General features: G+C 37.5%; 1 protein-coding gene across 2 annotated transcripts in view; it reads left to right on the top strand.

The window, feature by feature from the left end:
- hspg2 (heparan sulfate proteoglycan 2) overlaps positions 1–24132 on the top strand; it is a 117974-nt gene that overhangs the window by 51475 nt on the left and 42367 nt on the right. For both annotated transcript variants that reach the window (XM_016460469.1, XM_016460467.1), the window contains exons 7-34: positions 692–730; positions 1944–2072; positions 2394–2567; positions 2682–2801; positions 2925–3056; positions 3573–3717; positions 4475–4632; positions 4879–5049; positions 6320–6486; positions 6725–6904; positions 7824–8020; positions 8343–8487; positions 8575–8702; positions 8835–8921; positions 9033–9097; positions 9364–9425; positions 9795–9935; positions 10024–10197; positions 10306–10485; positions 10896–11014; positions 11188–11299; positions 11572–11682; positions 12771–12895; positions 13018–13098; positions 16951–17018; positions 17155–17219; positions 17309–17449; positions 17528–17719. In XM_016460469.1, the coding sequence (XP_016315955.1) occupies positions 692–730; positions 1944–2072; positions 2394–2567; positions 2682–2801; positions 2925–3056; positions 3573–3717; positions 4475–4632; positions 4879–5049; positions 6320–6486; positions 6725–6904; positions 7824–8020; positions 8343–8487; positions 8575–8702; positions 8835–8921; positions 9033–9097; positions 9364–9425; positions 9795–9935; positions 10024–10197; positions 10306–10485; positions 10896–11014; positions 11188–11299; positions 11572–11682; positions 12771–12895; positions 13018–13098; positions 16951–17018; positions 17155–17219; positions 17309–17449; positions 17528–17719 (3608 nt within the window). The remainder of the gene's footprint in view (positions 1–691; positions 731–1943; positions 2073–2393; positions 2568–2681; positions 2802–2924; positions 3057–3572; positions 3718–4474; positions 4633–4878; positions 5050–6319; positions 6487–6724; positions 6905–7823; positions 8021–8342; positions 8488–8574; positions 8703–8834; positions 8922–9032; positions 9098–9363; positions 9426–9794; positions 9936–10023; positions 10198–10305; positions 10486–10895; positions 11015–11187; positions 11300–11571; positions 11683–12770; positions 12896–13017; positions 13099–16950; positions 17019–17154; positions 17220–17308; positions 17450–17527; positions 17720–24132) is intronic.

Raw genomic sequence — 24132 nt, 5'->3', positions numbered from 1 at the left:
AAATGACCTTAGACCAGTAATAAACTGTTATATTAATAACAAGTGGCAGAGGAAATGGGATAAATGCCACAGAAATTATGACGACATAAATTCTAGAAAGTAATTTCAAATCTATAAATGATCAGGTTCTTTTTACTAGGTACCGTTTAGGTCATTCAAAATTCACATTATTTATTGAAAGGTGAAGAAACACCATCATGCCTTCATAACACTGTTGAACATATTTTGCTGGACTGCACTGTTTTATATGTTAATACACAACATTTTCATTCAGAGATATGTATTTAACTTGTATATTTCTAAAAGAAGTATCACCGGAAGGTATTTTAGAAGTTTTGTCTTGTATTTATCTTAAATGTCTTGTATAGCTTTTTGTTAATTGTATGACTCCTGTTATTCACTTTGTTCTCGCCATGAAGATGGCATTGGCATTAAAACAATAATAAACAATAATATTATTGTATATTATTATTATGTTGTATATTATACAATAATAATCATTTTGATGATGTGTTAAATGTTCAGTTGTTAAATCAAATTATTGTGTATATCCGAACTTGCATTTTTATACTCTTGTTTTTTTGCACTTTATGGTTTATATAACGATTAATTCTGGTAGTTCTGTGTGGAACTAGTCATCATTCAAAAATGTATTATAGATAATGTTGTCTGGTTATGGTCTGGTTCATAGCTGATACTCCCCCTCCTGTGGAGCCCATCGTTGTGCCAGGTTTGTCCTCAACCAGGTCTGCTGCATGGAGACAATAGTGCTTTAGAACACAGTCCAGTCTTGTTCACTTATGAGAACTGAAGGAATTCTCAGCATATGTAGTGGCTGGATAAAGAATGAATGAACCTTTATGCATGTGTGCACTCTGATGAAGACCTGAGTATGATGAGAAGAACAAAAGGCTTTGCATGGCTTGTCATTGATTTGAAGTGAAGCTGATGTCAGGAATGCACCTCTTGAAGTATCGTTTTCAGACAATGTAATGTGTTGTGTTTGTGTTGGAATTGAATTTTTGCTGTCCAATCTTTCCATATTTTTTACTTTCAGATTAAGGTACCGGATAAGAGAATTCAAGACTGAATAGAAAGGATGAACATTATACAGATTTGCTCTTTGGCTTTGTTCACACTGCACATAAATCTGATTTGATTTTCAAATCCGATCTTCACAACTGACTGTCTACATTTTGCAAAAAAAAAAAAAAAAACTTCAAACCTGACCTGACCTTCAGACTGCATTACAAAAACAAAACAAAAAAAAACAAAATGTGAATTTATTTTCTGAAATTTTCTCTCTTTTTTTTGGCTATTCAGACTATAAAAACTAAAAAGATTTTGTTAAAAGCGGATTTTCGCTGCCCGTGTGAACAAAGCCTATCCTCTTGAAATGACAGGTCTAGCATGGCAAGGCAATGATGAGCTTGCATTGAATCATTGAAACATCTTTCAACAAAGCATCATGTACAGTTTTTCTTGGATCCCTGCATTGCATTACGTACAGTGCATCACAGAATTTTATATGTCTGTCTCTGCCACCTCAGTGATTCCCGTTCCCAGAGAATGCTTGTCTGTTTATAATTTTACAAAAAAAAAAAAAAAAACTTCAAACCTGACCTGACCTTCAGACTGCATTACAAAAACAAAACAAAAAAAAACAAAATGTGAATTTATTTTCTGAAATTTTCTCTCTTTTTTTTGGCTATTCAGACTATAAAAACTAAAAAGATTTTGTTAAAAGCGGATTTTCGCTGCCCGTGTGAACAAAGCCTATCCTCTTGAAATGACAGGTCTAGCATGGCAAGGCAATGATGAGCTTGCATTGAATCATTGAAACATCTTTCAACAAAGCATCATGTACAGTTTTTCTTGGATCCCTGCATTGCATTACGTACAGTGCATCACAGAATTTTATATGTCTGTCTCTGCCACCTCAGTGATTCCCGTTCCCAGAGAATGCTTGTCTGGCGACTTCAGATGTCAGGATGGGCTGGCGTGTATCCCTCGGGAGTATGTGTGTGACAAACGGCCTGACTGCAATGACTTCAGTGATGAAATGAACTGTGGTGAGTGAGATTGCGTCCTCATTTGTCTCAGAAATTAGCAGCATTGCTTTGTTAATTTAACTGACTGACACCAACTAAATGCACTTTGATAACATGTATAACATTTTTATTTTATAGTCTTAATATATCTTTTTCAGAAAAATATACAATTTTATTTTATTTTATTTTATGGCAGTTAAACATATTAATTTAATACATTGCATAGGATCTTGTTTTTTTTTTTATATTCATGCTTTACAATGCTTGACATCATAATGGCTTCAAATGTGCTTTGTGTTTGTAATTGATTGACAGTCCTAATTATATCATTTATTTTCAAAGCTGTTGTTCCTGTGCGCCCTACTCCACCTACACCTCCTAAAACCAGACCCCCACCTGGCCCGGGACCCTGCCGTGCAGACCAGGCCACCTGTCAGAATGGACAGTGTATCTCACGGGACTATGTTTGTGATGGCGAAACGGACTGTGCTGACGGCAGCGATGAGTTCAATTGTGGTAGGACAAGCGGCAGTAGGCTGTAACCATTTCATTTACCATAGAATTAAAACCACTTTATAATCAAGCACGTTATGCTGGTGCAACTATACAACTATATTTTTAATTACTAAGGAACTCCATCTCCCTGTGAACCCAATGAGTTTAAGTGTCAGAACGGCCGTTGTGCCCTGAAACTGTGGCGTTGTGATGGGGATAATGACTGTCAAGACAACTCAGATGAGATGAACTGCCGTAAGTCAGAGCTGAGCTTCCATCCACAGATTGTTTGGAAACCTGGAGTTCAGTTTGTTGCCACTAGAGGCACAGAAATGACACACTTTGCTAATAACTGATTGTTGTTTCTCATTCCTTCAGCCACTAAAGGTCCAGGGGACACATGTGCCCCGGAGCAGTTTGTGTGTTTGTCTGACCGCACATGCATTCCTGCCAGTTACCAGTGTGACGAGGAGCCGGACTGTGCCGACCGCTCTGATGAATACGGTTGTGGTAAGGCATTAGAATCCTATTAATCTTTAACAAGTAAACATTGGTTGTCATACCATTCCAAACACTAACTCTTTTGTCTCCACTTTTCTTTCACTGTCACACTCACTTTGACTTACTAACAGTAATGCTTCTTCTAAAACCTGAAAATTGTGTATTTATGGTCAGCAAAGAAAGATTCATGTTTTGCCGCACTCATACAGCTTTTCAATAACATCTAGATCTCATCTCCCATATATCTTGTGCATGTAGCTTATTTAACAGGCGGCTTTGGTGTTGTTTCTGCCAGCAGTGCCTCCGGCTTTGGTTGGCTAATCTCACTGAATGAATCTGCCAAATAAAACTTGTGCTGTCACAGGCTGCCAATTTAGAATCAAAGACTTGCTGCGTGTGTGTGGTTTCTTTTGTCCATATGTCTCTTTTACTGTTAGCATTCATATAATACAGTTATATATGCGGATTATAATTGATCGTACTGTAAAATGATTATACTATATGTTTTCTTTTATTGTACCCAAGCACCTCCCACTGTGACCGTCCCGCCGGAAGAGTCCATCACGGCAGCGCGGGGCGACACTGTAACCTTTACTTGTTCTGCCATTGGTGTACCTGTTCCCATCATCACATGGCGTCTTAATTGGGGACACATACCAACCAGTAGCAGGTAGGTTAGGATGTAGTAAGCATTGTAGATTAAAAACTCTGAAATGATCAAGATGTCCACAATCTGGGTTAAAGTCATACAGTCCATATTCTCTTAAAGACTGAATAAATGCAAAGTAATGAATACTTGTGGTTTCATCCATTCCTATTGTATTCCCAGAGCTCTCTTTGCTGAACTCTATAAATAATTAAATGAATGACTTTAGCACTAGTCTAAATGAAAACAGAGGGCCATACTTTATGTACTCAGTAAGAAACAGGCTTTCTTTTTTGGCAAAAAGGTTGTGAACTATCTCTTTTCCAATTATTGAATCTCAAAGGAGTTCTTCTAAAGTTGCTTCTTTGCCATTATTATTTGTCATAATCCTTATTGGACATTATTAATATAGAACCAGAGAGCCGTATTTAATTTGCTCCTCAGCACGTGCTCTCCTTCTGTATAATCATTTCTAGGCTATTGTAGGGTTTTTTTCCTGTCAGATGTGATTTTTTAAAATCATTTTTATGCAGAGTTTTTGTATTTTGTCTTTCATTACCAATTCAATTAGTTTTTTAGTTTTTTTAGTTTCTATCATATTTTTCTGCATGGACTAATAAGTATACAGATAGCAGACCCATTTGTTACAAGTTACATTTCTACAAGGTTATTCAATTAACAAAACCCAAATAATTACAAATAAATAAAATAAAATAAAATGGGGGGGGGGCCTGGCTGGGCTCTCAATACCGCCCTAATTTAAACATGATTCTATTGACAGAATCACAATGGCCAATGAGAATGGGCGAGGAACGATCACCATCCGCGACGTGAAGGAAGGTGACCAGGGTGCATACACCTGCGAGGCCATCAACGCTAAAGGCCTTGTGTTTGCCATTCCTGATGGGGTCCTCAGCCTATCTCAGAGACCAAACCCAGGTACTGCATCAGCTCCATATGGTGCGAACATATTTGGATTACTATGTGTTCTGTATTATGTTTGTTCTCGATTGATACTTTCTTTTCCGAAGAGACTATGGATGTCATCTTTTATTTGCGAGACACAGGTTATCCTGCTGTTCTTTGACCACATGTCGTGACCTTGTTGTCTCGTGACTGTGAGGCAGCTCAAACCTGACGGTGGTGGTCTCACCATCCTTTGTCTTCCATGTCGTTCTTGTCCAGTTGTGTCATCCTCTCTGTACGTGTTAGCAGGTAACTGCCGTGATGGACATTTTAGCGTGGGCGATCACTGCATGCCATGCTTCTGTTTTGGCATCACAAAGCACTGTCAGAGCACCGGTCGCTACCGCAGCCAAATCACACTGCGCTTCACAGAGGACGAGGACTTCAAAGGTACTCAACTGATTAAAAATTCAGATTTTTGCATTTATGTTTATGGATTTACAGTTGGAGAATGTAGTTGTTGTGGCAACTTTTGGTGTCATCTTATGTGTAACTCATGATAATTATCACTAACCCTATAAAGCCAGACATATAATCAGTCAGATTTTTTTTTTAACGGAACAGTTTATTGAACCTTCAGACATAATATATAAAAATACGCATATGTTTTTTTGTTGAATGTCATTCTAGCTCAAGGAGGGAAAAAAGCCATTTTTGTTCAGAGGCCTAAACTAAATTATAATTTTATAAGGCCAAAAAATAAGGTGAAATTCAGTTAACTTCTAATGTAAATTAATGAGATTTTTAAGAACTGTATAGCAAACAGCTTAGATGAAATGCGTTAAGAATATCAATGGTCACTCTGTATTTCTGTTTTAATTGTTGGGAGCAAAACATATCTAAAACGAACATAATGCAAATAAACAAATGTTCATCAAAAACCTGATACATCACATTTGACACTCACAATTTAGCACAATTTTTCAAAGTTGTTTCAGTGCAGCAAGTCTTCATCTTGAAATATTGCTAACAATATAAAGGACATTCTTATATTTACTTGTGTGTAAAAATGTTACCAGACTGCAAAAGGCATGTAGTATATTATGTACAACAAATTTTTTTGTGAAGTTTAGATCATGTTGATAATTTAGAGACCCTCACGTCGTTCCAAACCCAAAAGACCTTGGTTCATCTTCGGAACACAAATTAAGATATTTTTGATGAAATCCGAGAGTGTATGACTGTGCATAGACAGCAACACAACTGACATGTTTAAGGCCCAGAAATGTAGTAAGAACGCATGTCAAAGACTGACACGGACGGAAGAGAAGAAATTGTTGAATAAAGTCATTATTTTAGTTTTCTTTGCGCACAAAAATTATTCTCGTAGCTTCCTAAAATTATGGTTGAACCACTGATGATGTCACATGGACTATTTTAACGATGTCCTTACTACCTTTCTGGGCCTTCAACATGGTAGTTGCGTTGTTGTCTATGCAGGGTCAGAAAGCTCTCCGATTTCATCAAAAATACCTTAATTTGTGTTCCGAAGATGAACGAAGGTCTTGCATGTTTGGAACAACATGAGGGTAAGTCGCTAATGACAGAATTTTCCTTTTTGGGTGAACTACCTCTTTAAAGGAACAATTACACTGGTATTGAAAATATAATACACTACCTTTTTCTGTTTGTCTCTGTCTATCTATCGTTTTATCCACAGGAGTCAATGTGTCATTTCCTAGTCGTCCAGGCACCCAACCACCTCTCTCCTCCACTCAGATGTTGATCAATCCAGAGAGTGAGGAGTTCCAGCTAGTGGATCTGTCTCGCCGTTTCCTCGATCAAGACTCCTATTGGACTCTGCCTCGCCAGTTCCTGGGCAACAAGGTTTCTCTCCCCTCCACAATACTCGACTGAACAAATGTAGATAGGAGCTCAATAAAACATTATGAGTAATCCGTATCTTCCTGTTTTCGTGCAATCCCATTTCCATCTTCTCCCTATCATTAGCTGTCTCTTCTCTCTCTGTCACTGTGAATATTCAAATGTGGTAGCTTGATTGTCTTGGAAAGCTTGGGAAGCATCAGTATCTTGGTATTCTGGACACTGTGTCTGTGTTGTACAGGTTGACTTGTATGGAGGTTATCTGAATTTTAAGGTGAGTTACTCACTGCAGCGAGGTGGATCGGAATTAAAGGAGAAACCTGATGTTGTGCTGAGCGGCAACGGGCAGAAATTTATTTACCGTAGAGGCGACCCCACTTTACCTGACACAATCAACCATAGACAGATCAAGTTTACAGAGGTAAGCCACATATGTGAAATGCTTAAATATATAACATTTATTTTTCTTATATATAGTGTATATATACATACTACTGTTCAAAGGTTTGGAGTCTTTTTATGTCTTTGAAAAAAGACTGTTCTGCTCACCAAGGCTAATACAGTAAAGCATTAATATTGTGAAATTTTGTTAGAGTTTCAAATAACTGTTGTATTTTAAAATATTTTTAAATGTAATTTATTCCTGTGACGGCAAAGCTGAATTTTCAGTATCATTACGCCAGTCTTCAGGGTCACATGGGAAATCTTTCTAATATGCTGATTTGGTGCCCAAGCAGCATTTCCTATTATTATTATTATTATTACAGTTGAAAACAGCTTAATATTTTTGTCTTTAGTTAATCATATGTCTTTAGTGTCACTTTTTGTTGCAACAAAAATGTGTTGTTGCTTTTTAAAAAAACAAAAAAAAACACTTGCTGACCCCAGACCAGACATTTGAATAGTAGTGTGTACGTAATTTTTTATTTAAAATTGTATTTTTTAAATGTTTTTGTGCTTTTTCTTCAGAATTCTTCATATTGTAATAAACTTATGCTTTGAAGTACTGACTACAAATGCTGTCGTAACCATAGCATACATTTGCTCATATAAGAGCTGTCAACAGAATACAGGGTTATTTAATTTTATCTAAAAATAATAAAGCAAATATAATCTCAAAGTTTTGAGTAAAATTGTAATGAATTTGCAGTATTGTCAGCTCTACACTGCTAAAACATCGGTGTAAGACTGACATATAAAACTGTATTAATACCGTATACCAAAAAATCATTATTTAAAATGGTGATTCTCAAATGTTATTTTTGTTTAAAGTAGTTTTGCAGCAGTATTTCTTATTAGTGTTATGTGAGGTGGTTCACCTCTCTGTTTCTGTGTCTCAGGAAAACTGGCAGCACTCCTCAGGACGAGCCGCAACTCGTGATGACCTCATGATGACCTTGGCCAATTTGGAGAGCATCCACATTCGCACCATTTATGACAACCGCATGGCCAGTGTGGGCCTGAGTGACATCAGCATGGAGACCACCACCAAAGAGTTCACACAGCAAGGGAACCCGCGAAACGTGGAGGAGTGCAGGTTAGTGTGCCTTTATATAAAAATATATAAATATGAAAATAAAAAGCTCCTCTCAAATCACCTCTCGCGGTGCGGGGAATTCATGTTCCTGTGAATAAAATGATTATACCCCATGTTTTATGTGAATAAAATGATTATACCCCATGTTAAACCTTCAAATATTTTATTTCTGTTTGCAATTTTGTATGTTCTGTGGACACTAAGAGTAATTCAGAGTAAGCCAAATGTTTTTTAGTCCAGATGCTGATTTTGTTGTTGTTGTTATTTTTTGAGAATTCTGTGTGGAAAGTGTTAATCTGTGCCAATTGTTGATCTCACACAGATGTCCTACTGGGTATTCAGGCCTGTCTTGTGAGTCCTGCTCCCCTGGTTTCGAGCGGGTACCTGGACCCTACCTGGGCATCTGTGCTGGCTGCAACTGCAATGGTCATGCCAGTGCCTGTGACCTTATTAGTGGACACTGCCTGGTAAGAATGTGTTTTTATAAATATGTAGATAACTTATACAATGCATCAGTAGTTTACTGAACGCCACACACAAATGTCATGTGACAGAGTTGTCAGCATAACACAGAAGGACCTCAGTGTGACAAATGCAAACCTGGCTACTTTGGTCACCCAAGTCGAGGAAGATATGATGACTGCAAACCCTGTCCTTGTCCATACACAGAGACGTCTCGACGGTAAAGATATAAAACCTGTGTATATTATAATATAATATAATATAATACAATTAAAATTAGTAATAGTAAATAGTAATAAAAAAATTTTGAATGGAATTTTGACAAAATAACAAAATGTTGATGTGTTTAAAGGTTTTCTGATACTTGCTTCCTGGACCATGACAACCAGGCAACATGTGACGCCTGCAGACCTGGTTATACAGGGCGACGTTGTGAGAAGTAATGTTGAAGCTCGTTTGCATATACTTGTTGTTTTAACACTACATTTTGTGGTACTGAGTGCATGTATATAAGAAATATGTCATCATCTGTCTTTTTTTTTTGCCACAGATGTGCTCCAGGATATGTCGGCAACCCTCTTCAGCCCAACGGCCAATGTATCCCTGCTGCTAGCCGTGAGCATTTTTCCTTTATTTTTGTTTACAGTTGTGATAGTAAATGATTTATTAGATTAATATTAGCTGCAAGATTTATTTGTTTGCCTTAAGCTATTTCTTTTCTTGGAATTTCTGCCTCATTTTACCCTGAAGGTCAAGTGAAGCTTTAGATAATGATTAACACTTAGTGCACTGCATGCTGGAATGCCAGCTGTTTGTGACCAGGATGTTCAAAGCATTCCAGGTGCAATTGTCAACCATATGGTGTTCTTATCCCTGTTCAGCGATTACCAAGTGTGATAACAGAGGAACCATCAATCCCATCAGCAAACCATGCTATTGCAAGGTATTAAATTGCACTACAGATACTCTCTTTTTTAATATACCACCATTAATAAGTTTGGGATCGGAAAGTCTCTTAAGCAGCATTTATTTGATCAAAAATGAATATAAGTTCTTTAAAGTTGATATAAGTTGAAATATGTTTAATTTATAACAGCTGTTTTCTATTATTTCTATTATTATTTTAAAATGTAATTTATTCCTGTGATGGCAAAGCTGAATTTTCCACATCCATTTCTCCAGTCTTCAGTGTCACATGATTCTTCGGAAATCTTTCTAATATGCTGATTTGCTGCTCAAGAAACATTATTATCAGTGTTGAAAACATACATAATATAAATGTTCAAACAGTGTTTGCTCTTGTGTTGTGCAGGCCAATGTGGTTGGTGCTCTTTGCGATGAGTGTAAGAATGGCGCTTTTAATTTGGCGGCTGATAATCCTGAAGGTTGCTTGCAGTGTTTCTGTATGGGAGTGACTAAACAGTGTGCCAGTTCAACCTGGAGCAGAGATCAGGTAACCGCATCCTCTAATCTTGTCATAGTTGTACCTTTAAAATAGATGTTTGAATGTTTTTTGCTTATATTTGTTGGTTAATCTGAAGGTTCGAGGTGGTGTCAATGGCCAGCTCTTCACACTTTCCAATGCAGCAAATACTAGGACCATCTCTGAGGGCATCACTCAGAGAGCCAGTGCAGAGGTGGTCTACCGATCCTTCACCAGTATCCCTAATGACATCTACTACTGGGTCCTGCCTCAGAGTTTTGGAGGGGACAAGGTGAGAACATCCTGTGCGGTACAATGCCATATTTACAATCTGGCCTTTGTCAGGTAATATAGCATATGTCAGTGTGCTGCTTTTTAAAACATGTTTTCCTGCGTAAAGGTCACAGCATATGGTGGAGAACTGCAGTACAGGATGCATTATGAGCTGCAAGCTCGTTCACTAGTGCTTGATGGACAACCAAATGTGGTTCTCCAAGGCAACGGCATCTTCCTGGAACATTATTCTCAGACCAGAACATTTGCTGGAAAACCAGCCACCATCACTGTGCCTTTTAGAGAGGTGTGTTGCAAATATATGTATTTTTAATTGTATATGTATCTTTTTATCTTCTCTTTATTATGTGGTCCAAAGGAATTGAATTTTAAATATAAGTTACATTTTTGGGTGCTGTATGTATACATTATATTTTAAATTATAAAAAATAATAATTCCTTTGTTTATATTCATAAAAATACATTTCATATTTCAAATAAATTAATTTGTCATCATCTTAACCATAATACATTCATATTTCACATAAATGTTGTATTTTAAATAAATAATTATACAAATAATAATAAGAATATTATCTTAATTTTTTGAAATAATAATACATTTTTTTAATAGTTATTATTTTTTTAAGGCCATAAGGTGAAACTTGATCTAGCTTGATTTGCTATATGAGTTTTCATTGCCTGTAATCCCCCCAGTCTGCATGGAGACGGTCGGATGGACAGCCATGTACTAGAGAGCACCTGCTGATGGCTTTGGCCGATATCAGCGTCTTTATGATCAGAGCCACTTATGCATACAATATGGCTGAGAGCAGGTAACTTTGCATTTTTAGTTTTGCTCTTGCTCATTTATTATACATTGACTTTTGATGTCCTTTATATATGCATCCTCTAGATGGTGTCACATTGTCCTGTTAGGTTCCTATCTGTCGCTTAACTGATTTTGTGAACAGGATATTAGTGTTTAATCTCAATCTCTCCTGTTCAGTATCTCCAATATACAAATGGACATTGCAGTGCCCCACTCTACAGGAAACGAAAGGGCTCTGGAGGTGGAGGAGTGTGCCTGCCCTCAAGGATACACAGGACCTTCTTGCCAGGTATATTGCTTTAACTTTAAATAGCAACACTCTGTCTGTGTGAACTTGTGTCAGCCTGAGTTGATGCAAAAACCTTCCCCTAAAGCAGAGGTTCTGCCTGTCAAGTTAATAACAGCCTTTTATTTATTTTTCTTGATCTCTAAATGGAAGTTCTTAGCAACTCATGGAACATTTTAGCTCTAAAGCTCTATGTCAATGAAGAGAATGGATGCAGAGTTTCATCCATAGAGACCTGTGAACCCAGCCACCTCTGACTCACCCATTGTTTGCAGGACTGTAATGTTGGCTACACCCGTACACCTGGACTTTATCTTGGCACCTGTGAGAAGTGTGACTGCCACGGGCATGCCAGCGGCTGTGAGTCAGAGACTGGAGATTGCCTGGTGAGTTAACCTTTCCATTGCAGTGATTATGCTGTTCCTGGATGATTTATGGCGTTTGTTTGAAGTAAGGATGTGCAAAACAACATATATTCAAAATCACCTAGTTGGTCAGTTGACTTTTCTAGTTTACTAATCAGTTGTAACTGGAAGCCCTGTATAATTAGGCTGGATTTGGGTTCATCTGACCCCAGTTGGACTTGTTTCTTAGCAGGGAGGTTACAGGCTTAGCAGGGGGGTTGTTCAGAAACAGTTAAAAAAAGCATATCTAACAAAAAAAAAGTCAACCTCACTTATTCACTAGTCAGTTATTGAATGACAAGTCAACTAGTTGACCACTGTGAAAATAAAAGCAATAAGAATATAAAAGAAATGAACCCCCATAAACTATGCAACCTCCGTAATTTACAAGTCGGATGACTGGTCGTTTATTAAGAATAAAATCAAAACAAAAAATGTACACATAATATCAAATTTACATAAAACAGTTGTCCTTATTGATTATTGATTATACAACTAGTTGATCCATAATCCAATAACTGACTATTTGACCACTGTGAAAAACTAAATCAAAGCTATAAGTATACAGTAAAAGAAAAAACTCCATAAACTTAGTCAACCTCAATAATTAACGAGTTGGTTATTGCATGACTGGTTCACTAGTTGACCATTGTGGAAAACTAAAATCAATGCTAATATTATATAAAATGATCTTCATAAACTAGTCATCCTCAGTAATTTCAGTAATTAGTCAGTTATCGGATTACTGGTTGACTATCATGACTAAAATCAAAACAAATCAACGCTATCTAACTCATCAAACTGATCAGCCTGAATAATGAAATAGTCGGTTATTGGATAAATGGTTGACTATTCAACTATGATGAATAAAATTAAAGACCAAAAAATGTATATGAATAAAATTTATATGAATAAAAAAACATAAATTCCTTATTAATCAACTAGTCTGTTATCACTTGTCAAGAAAGTCTTTATTACCAAAGTATATAAGAAAAATACACTATCCTGACTAGTTGAACCATTCCTAATCTGGAGTAATTTATGACACTTTCCCTTTTTCCCTGTTTTAGAATTGCCTGCATAACACAGTTGGGCGCCGTTGTGAAAATTGCCTCCCTGGTTTCTATGGAAATCCAAAGACTGGTGAGCCACAGGCATGTAGACCCTGTCCTTGTCTAGGACACTCCAGTAGCAAGTGAGTTTGCCTTTATCTATCAACTTTATCGAAGACATTTTTTTTTTCATATAAAGAGGCTATCCTTTAGGCATAACCTATAATTCATATTCATCCAATCTAATAATTTTCTTCTTCCGAAGGCCTTCATCTTGTTACTTGGACTCAGATGGCCAGACCACATGTGAATGTCCTGCTGGTTATACTGGAAGACGCTGTGAAAGGTAAGTGTCTATGGTCCAATGAGGGGGTAAACCTCCCATTCAGAAAAGCTGGGCTGGCCAAACTGGTGATTGGCATTCTTTTTCTACTGCCAGAAAGCATGTGTCTGTTGCTTTCCAGCTTCTCTTCAACCATTTGTGATTGAATGGCATTTGTCTAATGGTATGGGAGAAGCAAGCCTTGAATCAGTGTCACCCATACCAAGTGTCAATGTCTGAACGCTTTTTTGGAGGAGTTTATAAGTGGAAGCAGTGGTGATTAAAATATTAATGTATTGTACATCTAAAAAAGGCACCTTTATCAAGCATAAAGGTTTCACTTCTCTACTGAGAGAGTAAAGTTTCCTTCTTACTGTCAGCAAGGCTGAGATGTCTTTTTGAAGGTGTTGAAGTAATTAGTTGCATAATGTCACTTATTTTAATGCTTCAGTGCATCTTTGTAAAGCCTTTGCTGCATTTTGAGCAACTTTTTCTTATTTCAAACTCTTCTTCTAGACATTTGTGAGTCTCTAGGGTTGTTTATGCTTCCCATACTGAAGCATAAACAAGTTGATGACATGGATTTTGGATCCTTGTCACTTGCTCAGAGGGTAAAAGCTTTTGGGTGTCTGGGATAAAAAACAAATTGCTTATATTTAAAAAATACATTTGGTTCCAACTTGCCCTGTCTCATCATGGCTCTCAGCATTTCCAACTGCGGAGACTTTTACCTTGAAGGATCAAAAGGTTTCCTCCCCACTACATGTTATGATGCTTTCTACTTCAAGCCCTGGGAAGAAGCAAGTTCTGGATACAACTGACAATGACATTGAAGAATACTTTGATAGTAGAGAAGATAGTAGCTTTTCAGGACCTGAAAGTACTACAAGATCTTTGCTGTCAACAACTATACGTAGTTTAAGTCACCGTTGGACTCGTGGGCCGCTGCATTACACACCAAGTCCTGAGGTGCGACAGCAGAGCTTCCAGCTGCTCTTGAGGATGCACATGAATCGCTTCAACCAACGCCTTAGTATGCTTGAGAGCAACACATTGGACATGAAAGACAGCTTCGAGAACATAAGAAAGCAGCACAGTCGCTTCAGCTCTCAACTGAAGACACTAACCTGTGTTTTGTCTCCAAATGACCAGAAAGACAGAATTAATAAGTTGGCCAACAAATACACAGACATTAAAACAAGACTAAGTAAACTAGAACACAAACTTGAGATACTAATTGATGGCTTCACTGCCCTAGCGCAAGAGTTAGACAAAGTCAAACGTGCACGTCATGTGGCACGTCCACCACAGGATCGCAGAGAGACCGCTGTGGTTGCTACCACCCCGATTCCAGCCTTGACTACAGCTTGGATTACTCGCATGTCTACCAGCGGATTTCAGAAGAGAACTATTATTCCCAAAACCCTGCCAACTCCTCGTACTATCTCCACAACCAGCTTTGCTTCTGGCTGTTCCCAGATGAATGAAAGTTCAACTAAGAGGCAAGCAAAGTTCTCAACTAAAAGGATCCGACCAATATCAACAAGAAGAGACATTAAAACCAATTTCACATCAAAGGCAGACAACAAGTATCATAGTAAATCTGCTAGGAGATCAACAGTTCCCAAAGTTATTGTCAGCCGTCCCCTTACTACATCCTCTGAAAGGACTTCAACCTTGGTCACCTCCAATGAAACGCAACAGAATCAACAAAAAAGAAAGGCACCAACTGAAGTTTCCCTAACTCCTCAAAAACACCACAAAAGTGGTCCAAAAGTAAATGGTAAGTCTCAAAAAGCTACAAGGAATCATGACCAACTATCCCGTTCACCTACAAAGCCACAAGTAAAAGAAGAATCTGCAACTAAATTTCAGATTCCTCCTCCATCGCATACAAAAATCGCAGCTAAATCTTCCAAGTCATCAAGCAAACCACAAAAAGGGGCACATATTCCTTCAAAAAAATCATCCAAATCTATGAAAACACAAAGAAATGATTTGCAAGTAAGACCGTCCAAAAAACCCACAAACATCAGCAAACCTTCTCACAACGTCCAAACAAAGACAAGACATTCCAAGACTAAGTCCTCTAAGCAAAATCAATTAGTTCCTTCTCATGAAGCAAGAGGTGCATCAGACTTAAGGTCCAGCCAAGCTGAGGAGTCTACCTACACAACTGCTTCTAGTAAATCAACTGACAAGAAAAGATTACACTCCCCTAAACCCAAAGTAAAAATAACTACTCCAAGAAAGTCAACACATCTAAAACCATTAATATTTTAGACATCTTCATGAAGAGCAACAGGGGCCAAAAAACATTAACAAGATCTATGCTGAAGAACCTTCATATTGTTCTTGGAAGACTGGCAATTCCCATCAAAATCATTCCTGATTACTAGACATATACTAGACATATATTAATTACTGTATCATTTAAAATTTTCATTGGACCTGTTTTTTTCTCTTTTATTCCCATAGGAACTATTCAAAATGTATTGAATGTTGAGGCTTGAGGTTTGAACACAAACTATGATGCAGAAGTGGTATTACATATCATAATTCTTATAAACCACGCATGTTGTAAACTAGGCATGTGGTACTTTGCATTTTTATTTAATAATCTGATCCATTCCTGATGTTTTCAGCAGAATTATGGAAATAATGTTTAATAATATTATGTGATGTCTTGGTTGCAGTCAGACATTGTTGTACATTTATATACAACTGTATTCGTCTTTATTTATCCACACTGCCTACTCATCTTATTGTCTTGTTAAGTTTGTGAACTCAGTCAACATAGAGCCTCAGTTTGGCCAAATATGTCAAGAATTATGTATTTTCAGCAGTATACGTTTAAAAGGTTTGTTGAAGTATTAGTGTAGTGTATTGTATTTGATTGTATTGTATTGTATTAGTGTATAATGTATTAGTCTGGACTACCTTGGAACCTTGGTTTACCAGGTAAGACTTTCTGTCAAGTTCCTCAGCTTCCACAAGCTTGGGGATACGGTGGTTTTACACTCTTAGACACTTTGATTGGGTCCTTCTGGTTGTCTTTGGCTTTATTTATTTCAGTCCGTCTCTGTTCAGCAAAGTAGTTTTTCAAAGAGAGAAAGACTCAACATCTGCTGAATGTTGAGAGCATTCATGGCTGTAATTTATTCATTTTTTGAACTTGGAAGCATGGTATTATGCTATAGATCATCTGTTATATGTGATCGTATATTTCTCTTGTGGTGGCCATTAAAAGATACTAATGTCAGGGGTTTGCTCTTTTGCTTTTCTTGTGGTATGCCAAATGAGAATCTGATTATCAATAACTGCTTGTTCATGCACAAACATTTCATGTCATGTGTTAAGCATCCATGTTGGTTGTTTTCCAAAGTATTTTCTTGATATTGGGCATTTTATATTATAGAGTAAGCCATTGTTTTGAAACGTCTTTTTGTCTAATGTACTTCCACAACCACAAGCTCCAGTAACGCTTCATTAACCAAACATGAAATGTTCATTTGAACTCATATCATTTGCTTGAGCATTTTACGAATATACATGTCATGTTTTTATAAGATATCCCTTGTTACGAATTACTTTTCCCCAACCTTATTTTTTCTTCCTTTGTGAACCAATAATCTGTACTTAAGTCAAAGTGACTTTGTTAGCAATATTAGCCTGTCTGAGAACGTTCAGGAAGTATTTGAAGAAGCTCTTTGCATTAATCATATTCTGTGTGACTCACAGGCCATAGCAGTCATAAATCGCTCTTAATGTTCATGGCAGGTCCTGTCATGTCCCTGTTAATTCCTAGTGAGGTTTTATTTTTACTGCATGACATTCTGAAACCGTTTTTCCAAGGTGTTGTCTATTTTTCCTCAGATGTGCCCCAGGATATACTGGCAATCCCCAACTTGGACAAAGATGCACTCCAGACAGCGGTAATGGTGGTAAGACTGGCAAAGATGATGTACTGTAAAAATAATTCTTAAAATTATAATCAATAATAACATTTCTCCTACATTAAAATACGTTACCAATTTGTTACAAAATTAAATGTGACTTCAAGACAAAATATGTTTATAGATTGTTACCGCTGTGACCAAAGTGGTAGCGAAGGATGTAGTTCAAATGGAATCTGTCGCTGCAAGGTAAGAAAATAAATGTTTGTGTGTGTGTGTGTGTTATTTGTATCACAATTATAAAAACTCAGTTTTGAAACATACTTGTTTGTACTCAGATGAACGTTGAGGGGTCAACATGTTCCACTTGCAAGCAAGGGACCTTCTACCTCAGTCCTGCTAACAAAGATGGCTGTCTGTCCTGCTTCTGCATGGGCGTCACCCAGCAGTGCTCCAGCTCCAGATATTATAGAGATGTGGTAGGGCCTGATGAGTTACACCAGTGCTTTTCATCAGTCTGTATAGGCGTATGTTAATTTTCTGCCTTTTTTCTCCAGGCTTCCACCGTTTTCGCCCCTGGCAACTACCAAGGTTTTGCTCTTGTAAACCGCCAGCGCACCAACCGCATTGACAGTGACTTCTCCATAGAGCTGTCCACAGATGGAACACAACTCTCCTACACTAACTTTAACTATCTTGGACAGGAGCCCCACTATTGGCAGTTACCCAACGCCTATCAGGGAGACAAGGTAGAGTTTGGCAGCATTATGTATTTTATCGTTCTTACAAGCCTTCGTTTCTGTTTGCTTACGTTCTATCTTGAAGTATCTTCTCCTGCTTTGAATTCCCTTCAAATGGATTTCGTTCTGCAAATGCGTCCTGCCAAGACCTTTTCTTCCAAAATGTACTTAGTCAGGGCAGCTCTTCTACAGCTTAGAACCGTTTTCATAGTGGTTAGAGTGTACACAAAGACTATAGTAGGTACTAGTATCAACAAATTGAGTTTGCTTAGGCTTAAATTGACTGATGTGTCTTTATATTTAGATTTTTCCCTTGTTTTGGATGTGATACACTGATTTAAGTGTTTCTGAATCTACTTGCCATTTTTAGAAGTCTTACTCTGCTCAGACTAGAAGAGCACACAAGGTAATCTTTGCAGGTTCGGCGAGTGATCATGTTTGTTGAGTGTGTCTGTTGTGATTTGGCCTGCTGTATTTCTAGAATTAGAATGATGCATGAATGGATCATCTGTGCATCGTGTTACGATTTTATGATTTGAAGTGCATGCACTCTAAAAAATGCTGGGTTGTTTCAACCCAACTTTGGGTCAAATATGGACTAACCCAGCTGTTGGGTTAAATTGTTTAATTAAAATTTGAACCCAAAAGTTGGGTTAGTCCATATTTGACCCAAATTTGGGTTGAAACAACCCAGCATTTTTTAAAGTGTGGGATACTAAGGCCCTGTTGACACCTGCAACCTGGTTAACACCATGTGGTAAATTTTGATTTTAGAATTTATTGAATTATTAAGAATTGAGGGTTCGCTGTTCACTGTGGTGTCTGAAAAAATGGCATTAACAAAGTCTTAAAAAAATGAAATGACTCAGATGAAAGTGACGTTTTTCTTGTCTTTAAACTGTATGGAAATACAAGTCGAACAGAAATGTTACATAAAAGTAACTGAAGAGTTAAAATGCAAAATCCTCTAAGTGCCATCTGAAATTTTCTTCTAAAATGAGCATTTTTCTCAGGCTCCAATGTTTATGTTCAGTTATTTCACTTTAATGGCAATTAAAAGAACCTATTCATTGCCATTAAAGTGAAATTACTAAACCTACACATGAGAGTCTGAGAAAAATGCTCATTTTAGAAGGAAATTTCAGATGGCACTTCTCTTCAACTATTTGTTTATAATTCATTAGTTTATAATTTAGCTTTTGTATCGAGATTACAGAAATTGCTTTATTCACAAAACTAGAGAGACTCATCATGGATAAAGGACCAACTGAGAAAGGACGTCGCTGTATGGCAGCTAATGAACGATATGGGTAAAGACCTCTTAAGGTCCAAAAGAGCCATTGAGGTATTAGTTCACTTTTACTGACCTTACTTGAATCCTATAGGTGCTTTAACAGTGTGGCACCCTCCTGTTTCACATAACTGATGGATATTTCTTTAGCAACAGAATGTACTAAATTTAATCTGAATGTTTGAACTCCCTCTAATCCTTCAATGCTTTTAATAAACTGACTTCTGGAGAGTTTGCACTGAAAATTAATTACTAGAAAACTGACTGATATGCTGAACTTCCAGTAGAATCAGTGAAGGGCACATTACATAATATCTTCATGCATTAACTCCACCTGTAGATGTTTGAATTGAAAGCGATATGATATTTGAGAGAAAAACAGCATGAAGCAAAGTGAGGTTTGAAAATATTTTGCTGTTTGTGAGTGACACCACTTAAACAGAATGAACACTTGAGGTGAGAGCATACATGCTATCCTGATTCTTACACTGACTTCCTGAACACTTACCTGCATGCATTTAATCATCTGATTGGCTGCATGTCCCTATCTTTCCTCTCAACTCATTCAAGTTTTGGCACATCTGTCTCTTCGTTCTCTCTCTTTGGCTTTGTTTACACTGCACAAAAATCTGGTTTGTTTTTCCGGTCCGATCTCTAGAAATGGCTCTCTGTTTGATCCATTCATTTGTTTAGACTCAAAAACCATGTGTCTACTACCGTTCAAACATTTGGGGTCAGTATGATTTTTTTTTTTCCTTGAAAGATACTTTTATTTCAAAAATTGTACTTTTATTTAGCAAAGATGCATTCAGTTGATCATAGGTGACAGTTGACAGCCATTTATAGTGTTTCAAAATATTTGTTTTAAAAATAGGTATCACGTTTTCCACCAATGAAGCAACGTAACTGTTTTCAGCATTGAAAATAATAAGAAATGTTTCTTGAGCACCAGTTCAATATGATTTGTGAAGGATCATGTGACACTGAAGACTGGAGTAAAATTCAGCTTTGTCATCACAATAATGAAATAAATTTGAAAACATTTAAATTGAAAATGGTTATTTTAAACTGTATTAATATTTCACAATATTACTGTACAATTTTAACAAATAAACAAATGGTGGGCATAAACATTACTTACAAAACATACTTTAAAAAAAAAAAAAAAAAATTTAAATCTTTCTGACCTCAAACTTTGAGCAGCAGTGTTCATTGATTACTATAATAATGACTGTAATTTTCTCAAACAACAAACCAGAGGCATTTTACATACAGTATGTACTGTGTCCACAATGAAATATAAATAGAATTTAAATTCTATCTGACCAACTTTTTAAATTAGGCTTCTTTGTTTCTTGCTCTTCAAACTGAATGGATTTGTGTTATAAACACTAATATTTGCTGCCTATCTGAACAAAGCCTTTGAGTCACTATATTTCCTGTTCCATCCGTTGTCTTATTCTCACTAGCACCCTGCTGATGAAGTACGCAAACTTGATGATGAAATCTGGGCAATCATCACTAATTTCTCCAATGGGCAGTCTCCCTTCCCTTTCTCTTCATCCTCTCAAACTTCCCATTCTTCATTTGAGGCCCAGAGTTCTCTGTCTCGGTCAAGTGTGCGTGCCCCTTCTTTCCATTCTGGTTTAACTTCCTCTTTAAGGGTCTCTGAGTCCCATTCAAATGACCCAGGCCATTCCTCTCACCCTGACTCAACTCAGGTACTGTGTGCTCTCACTGGTGGCTCATGTCAGGATTACACCTGGGCTAGTCATTAACTAGTAGTCGTTCACTCTGAAAATCCAAATTGTTATAATTTACTCATCCTCATGTCTTTAAAAACCTGTATGATTTCGTGGAACACAAAAGAAGATATTTTGGAGGATATTTCAGTAAAATGTAATGAAAATCAATGGGGTTCAAAATATTGTTGGATTCCATTGACCTTTATTGTAAGGACTAGTGTTGAGTGATATGCTCCATAGTCTTATCGTCCTATTGTCAGCCTATGAGATCGCCGATACACAATATTATCATGCTAATTTATTTAATTATTTACTTACTTGGATTCATAGCCGGAGAGTGAACCAACTCCAGGCTAAAAGTCAAGTAGCATGGTGTTATAAAATATTTTTAATATGACCGAATTTGTATTTAACATAACAATTTAATAAAAACATTGTATGTTACAGTTATTCAAACAGCAGCTACAGAAAATGAGCAAAGAACATTTACATGATCAAAGAACATCGTCACCGACTTCAGTCTAGCGCAAATTTGTGCACTTTAAAAAAACACTCCCGTTATAATCAGTGAAGAATAAATCTCTTATGCTTACATTGCACGTATGTCTGCACTTTGTTGTTTATGATGAGAGAATTCGTGAGTGAGCAGAATTCAGTCAGCGAGTGCGCACTCAACAACAAAACTCTGGTGTTTCAGCGATGACTCATCTGAACGCCTCTGATTGGCTAGTGCATTCATAAACTCATCGGAAACGTGTTTGATTGGTTATAAGGCGCAACACTGTAAAACGCAGAAATTACGGAACAAATAAGCCTAATAATATTAGCCTGATAATAATAGTAATAATTGTTATGCTATCGTCAAAGGCATCAGCCACAGATGATATCTCTGACTATCGTCGATACACGATACTATCGTCTATTGGCACAACCCTAGTAAGGACAAAGAAAAACTTTATTTCCCCAACAGATCTTCTTTTGTGTTCCGAAGATGAAAGTCATATATGTTTGGGATGAAAGGAGGGTGACAATTTTCATTTTTGGATGAATTATCACCTTAAAATGCAACACACACACATTAAAAAAAAGTTACTCTATTTGTCATTCATGCAGTAGCTAGTAGCTTAGCACTTTCTTAGTTTACACTAGTAAACATTTTCTTGTGATAACAAAGATATGTTGTTTGATTTTTGCTTTGGATGTTGGTCTTATCAGCAGGTGCAACAGGGAAAAAACACTGTTGCTCTCCCTAGAGGTCCACGGCCTGGCCCTTCTAACAAGGTAGTCACCAGTGAAAAAAATAATCAAAGTTTCCAAAAACAATATTAAGCAGCACAACTGTTTTTAACATTGAAAATAATCAGAAATGTTTCCCTGTAGGTATAGCTTGAATAGACTTTTAAAAAAATAGTAAACCAAATTCTCAATTCCCAACTCTTCTTATTTCTAACTACCATATTTGATTGTAAGAATTTTTATGAAGTTGTTGAAGTTACAGTTGGTCAGTGACTGACAGGAATAGATTTTTTTTCTCTCATACTTTCCTCTCTGCTTTGCTTATCTGCTACTTTTCTCTGTCTCTCCTTCATCCACACTTTTACATATTTCCTTCCGCCTGTTCTCCAGTATGTTTTGGTCTACAATGGTTTCAGCTTGCACCCAGATGACGTGCTCTTCTGGCAGCTCCCGGAGCAGTTCAAAGGGGATAAGGTAAACACATGGATGGGTTCAGGCCCGCCTACCGCGGATCCCCCAGGTTGTCTGATCCACATTAGACATTACTGAATCACTACATGAGCCAAAGGTGGGATCGATTGGCGAGCCAAAATATCACTTATTAATCTAAAGCAACCAACCTGGTGTATCTAATCACGTCATGTCTAGAGCGTTTATTACTGTGGTGCTGACAGTAAGAAGTGCTGCTGTGGAATTAAGGGTAGAGGTTCATATCTGAGATGCTTACTTGTTTTATTGATGTTTTGCTAACCTTTGAGTAACTTTTTTCTGTTGTAAATGTTGCCTTGGTTTAAAAAGGAAGAAAAAGGTTTAATGTTCAGTTATGCACAGCAGGATTTTAGACAAATTAGATTTTACTTGTCCTGTCACTTGTTGCATTTGTGGCTGGTTAGGGCATATTTTGTTTTATTTTATTTTATTTATATACAGTTTTATTTTATTTTTGATCAACCACATAATGAAACAAAATAAAAAAATAAAACCATTATGAAAAACAATCTGACGATTAGTTTATTTTATTTTTTTACATTTTATTTCTCTTTGAAAATAAGAAAAAAAAACAGCAGCAGTAGCTTTATTTAATTGTCATTTTAGGCAGGTTTTGCATTTGGAGTTATGATTCATATAAAAATGTCAAACATTCCCATGCTGTACTTTAGATCAATGCTTTTTTGATTAGAAGCTAACAATAATTGTGTGTTTTTGGTTCTTATGTAGGTTGGTGCATATGGTGGAAAGCTGAAATACACCATCTCCTATGTACCAGGACCCCGAGGTTCTCCAATAGAAGATGCTGATGTTCAGATTATTGTAAGTATGATAGCAGATTTTACGTGCATGTTATAGGCTTTCTTTTAAGGTTTGACCCCTGTTGGTCATCACTATTTCTACAGGGTAATGACATCACGCTGGTGGCACGGCAACCATGGAGAAGGGGGCATGGAGCCAGAGAGTCACAGGACTTTGAGATTGTTTTCAGAGAGGTGAGAACCCATTCATCCATACTGTCATTCATATTGAAGCAAGATATGCGGTTTAGCATGACATGGATAATTTCTGGTCTGTAGGAACACTGGCAGCGTCCCGATGGCATGCCGGCAACCCGGGAACACCTGATGATGGTGCTCGCGGACCTCGATGACATCTTGATCCGTGCCTCGCATCACACAGAGATGCGCTCATCCAGTATCTCAGGGGTCCACATGGATATCGCTGTGCCTGAGTACACTGGCCTGGCCCAGGCTTTGGAGGTGGAGCAGTGCCAGTGTCCTCCTGGTTACCATGGTCTGTCCTGCCAGGTAGGAACAATGCAGCTTTGCTCTGTGACCCACTAGATGAATGAATCGTTGGTGCCTCTCTCCCCTCCCTCCAGGACATTTACAACACCCGTCTCACCCACAAAGCCCTCTGCATTGCAGGTGATCCCACCCACCCGACACACAGCTTCTTTAGTCTGCTGCCATCAGGGAGGAGACTGCGGAGTCTCCAGGCCAGGACCAGCAGACTGAAGGACAGCTTCATCCATCAGGCTGTCAGGAAGCTGAACTCCCTCCCGACCTTGCCCCCCCTCCCCTCTTTTGCCCCACGCACCACTGAACTCTGACGGACTCTCCCACTCCCCCCTCCCAAATACACACACACAGTCACTT

This window comes from Sinocyclocheilus anshuiensis, unplaced genomic scaffold, assembly GCF_001515605.1.
Source record: "Sinocyclocheilus anshuiensis isolate Anshui unplaced genomic scaffold, SAMN03320099.WGS_v1.1 scaffold32, whole genome shotgun sequence".
Taxonomy (NCBI): domain Eukaryota; kingdom Metazoa; phylum Chordata; class Actinopteri; order Cypriniformes; family Cyprinidae; genus Sinocyclocheilus; species Sinocyclocheilus anshuiensis.
The sequence above is the reverse complement of the archived record's forward strand: the minus strand, read 5'-3'. Positions and strand labels throughout refer to the sequence as shown.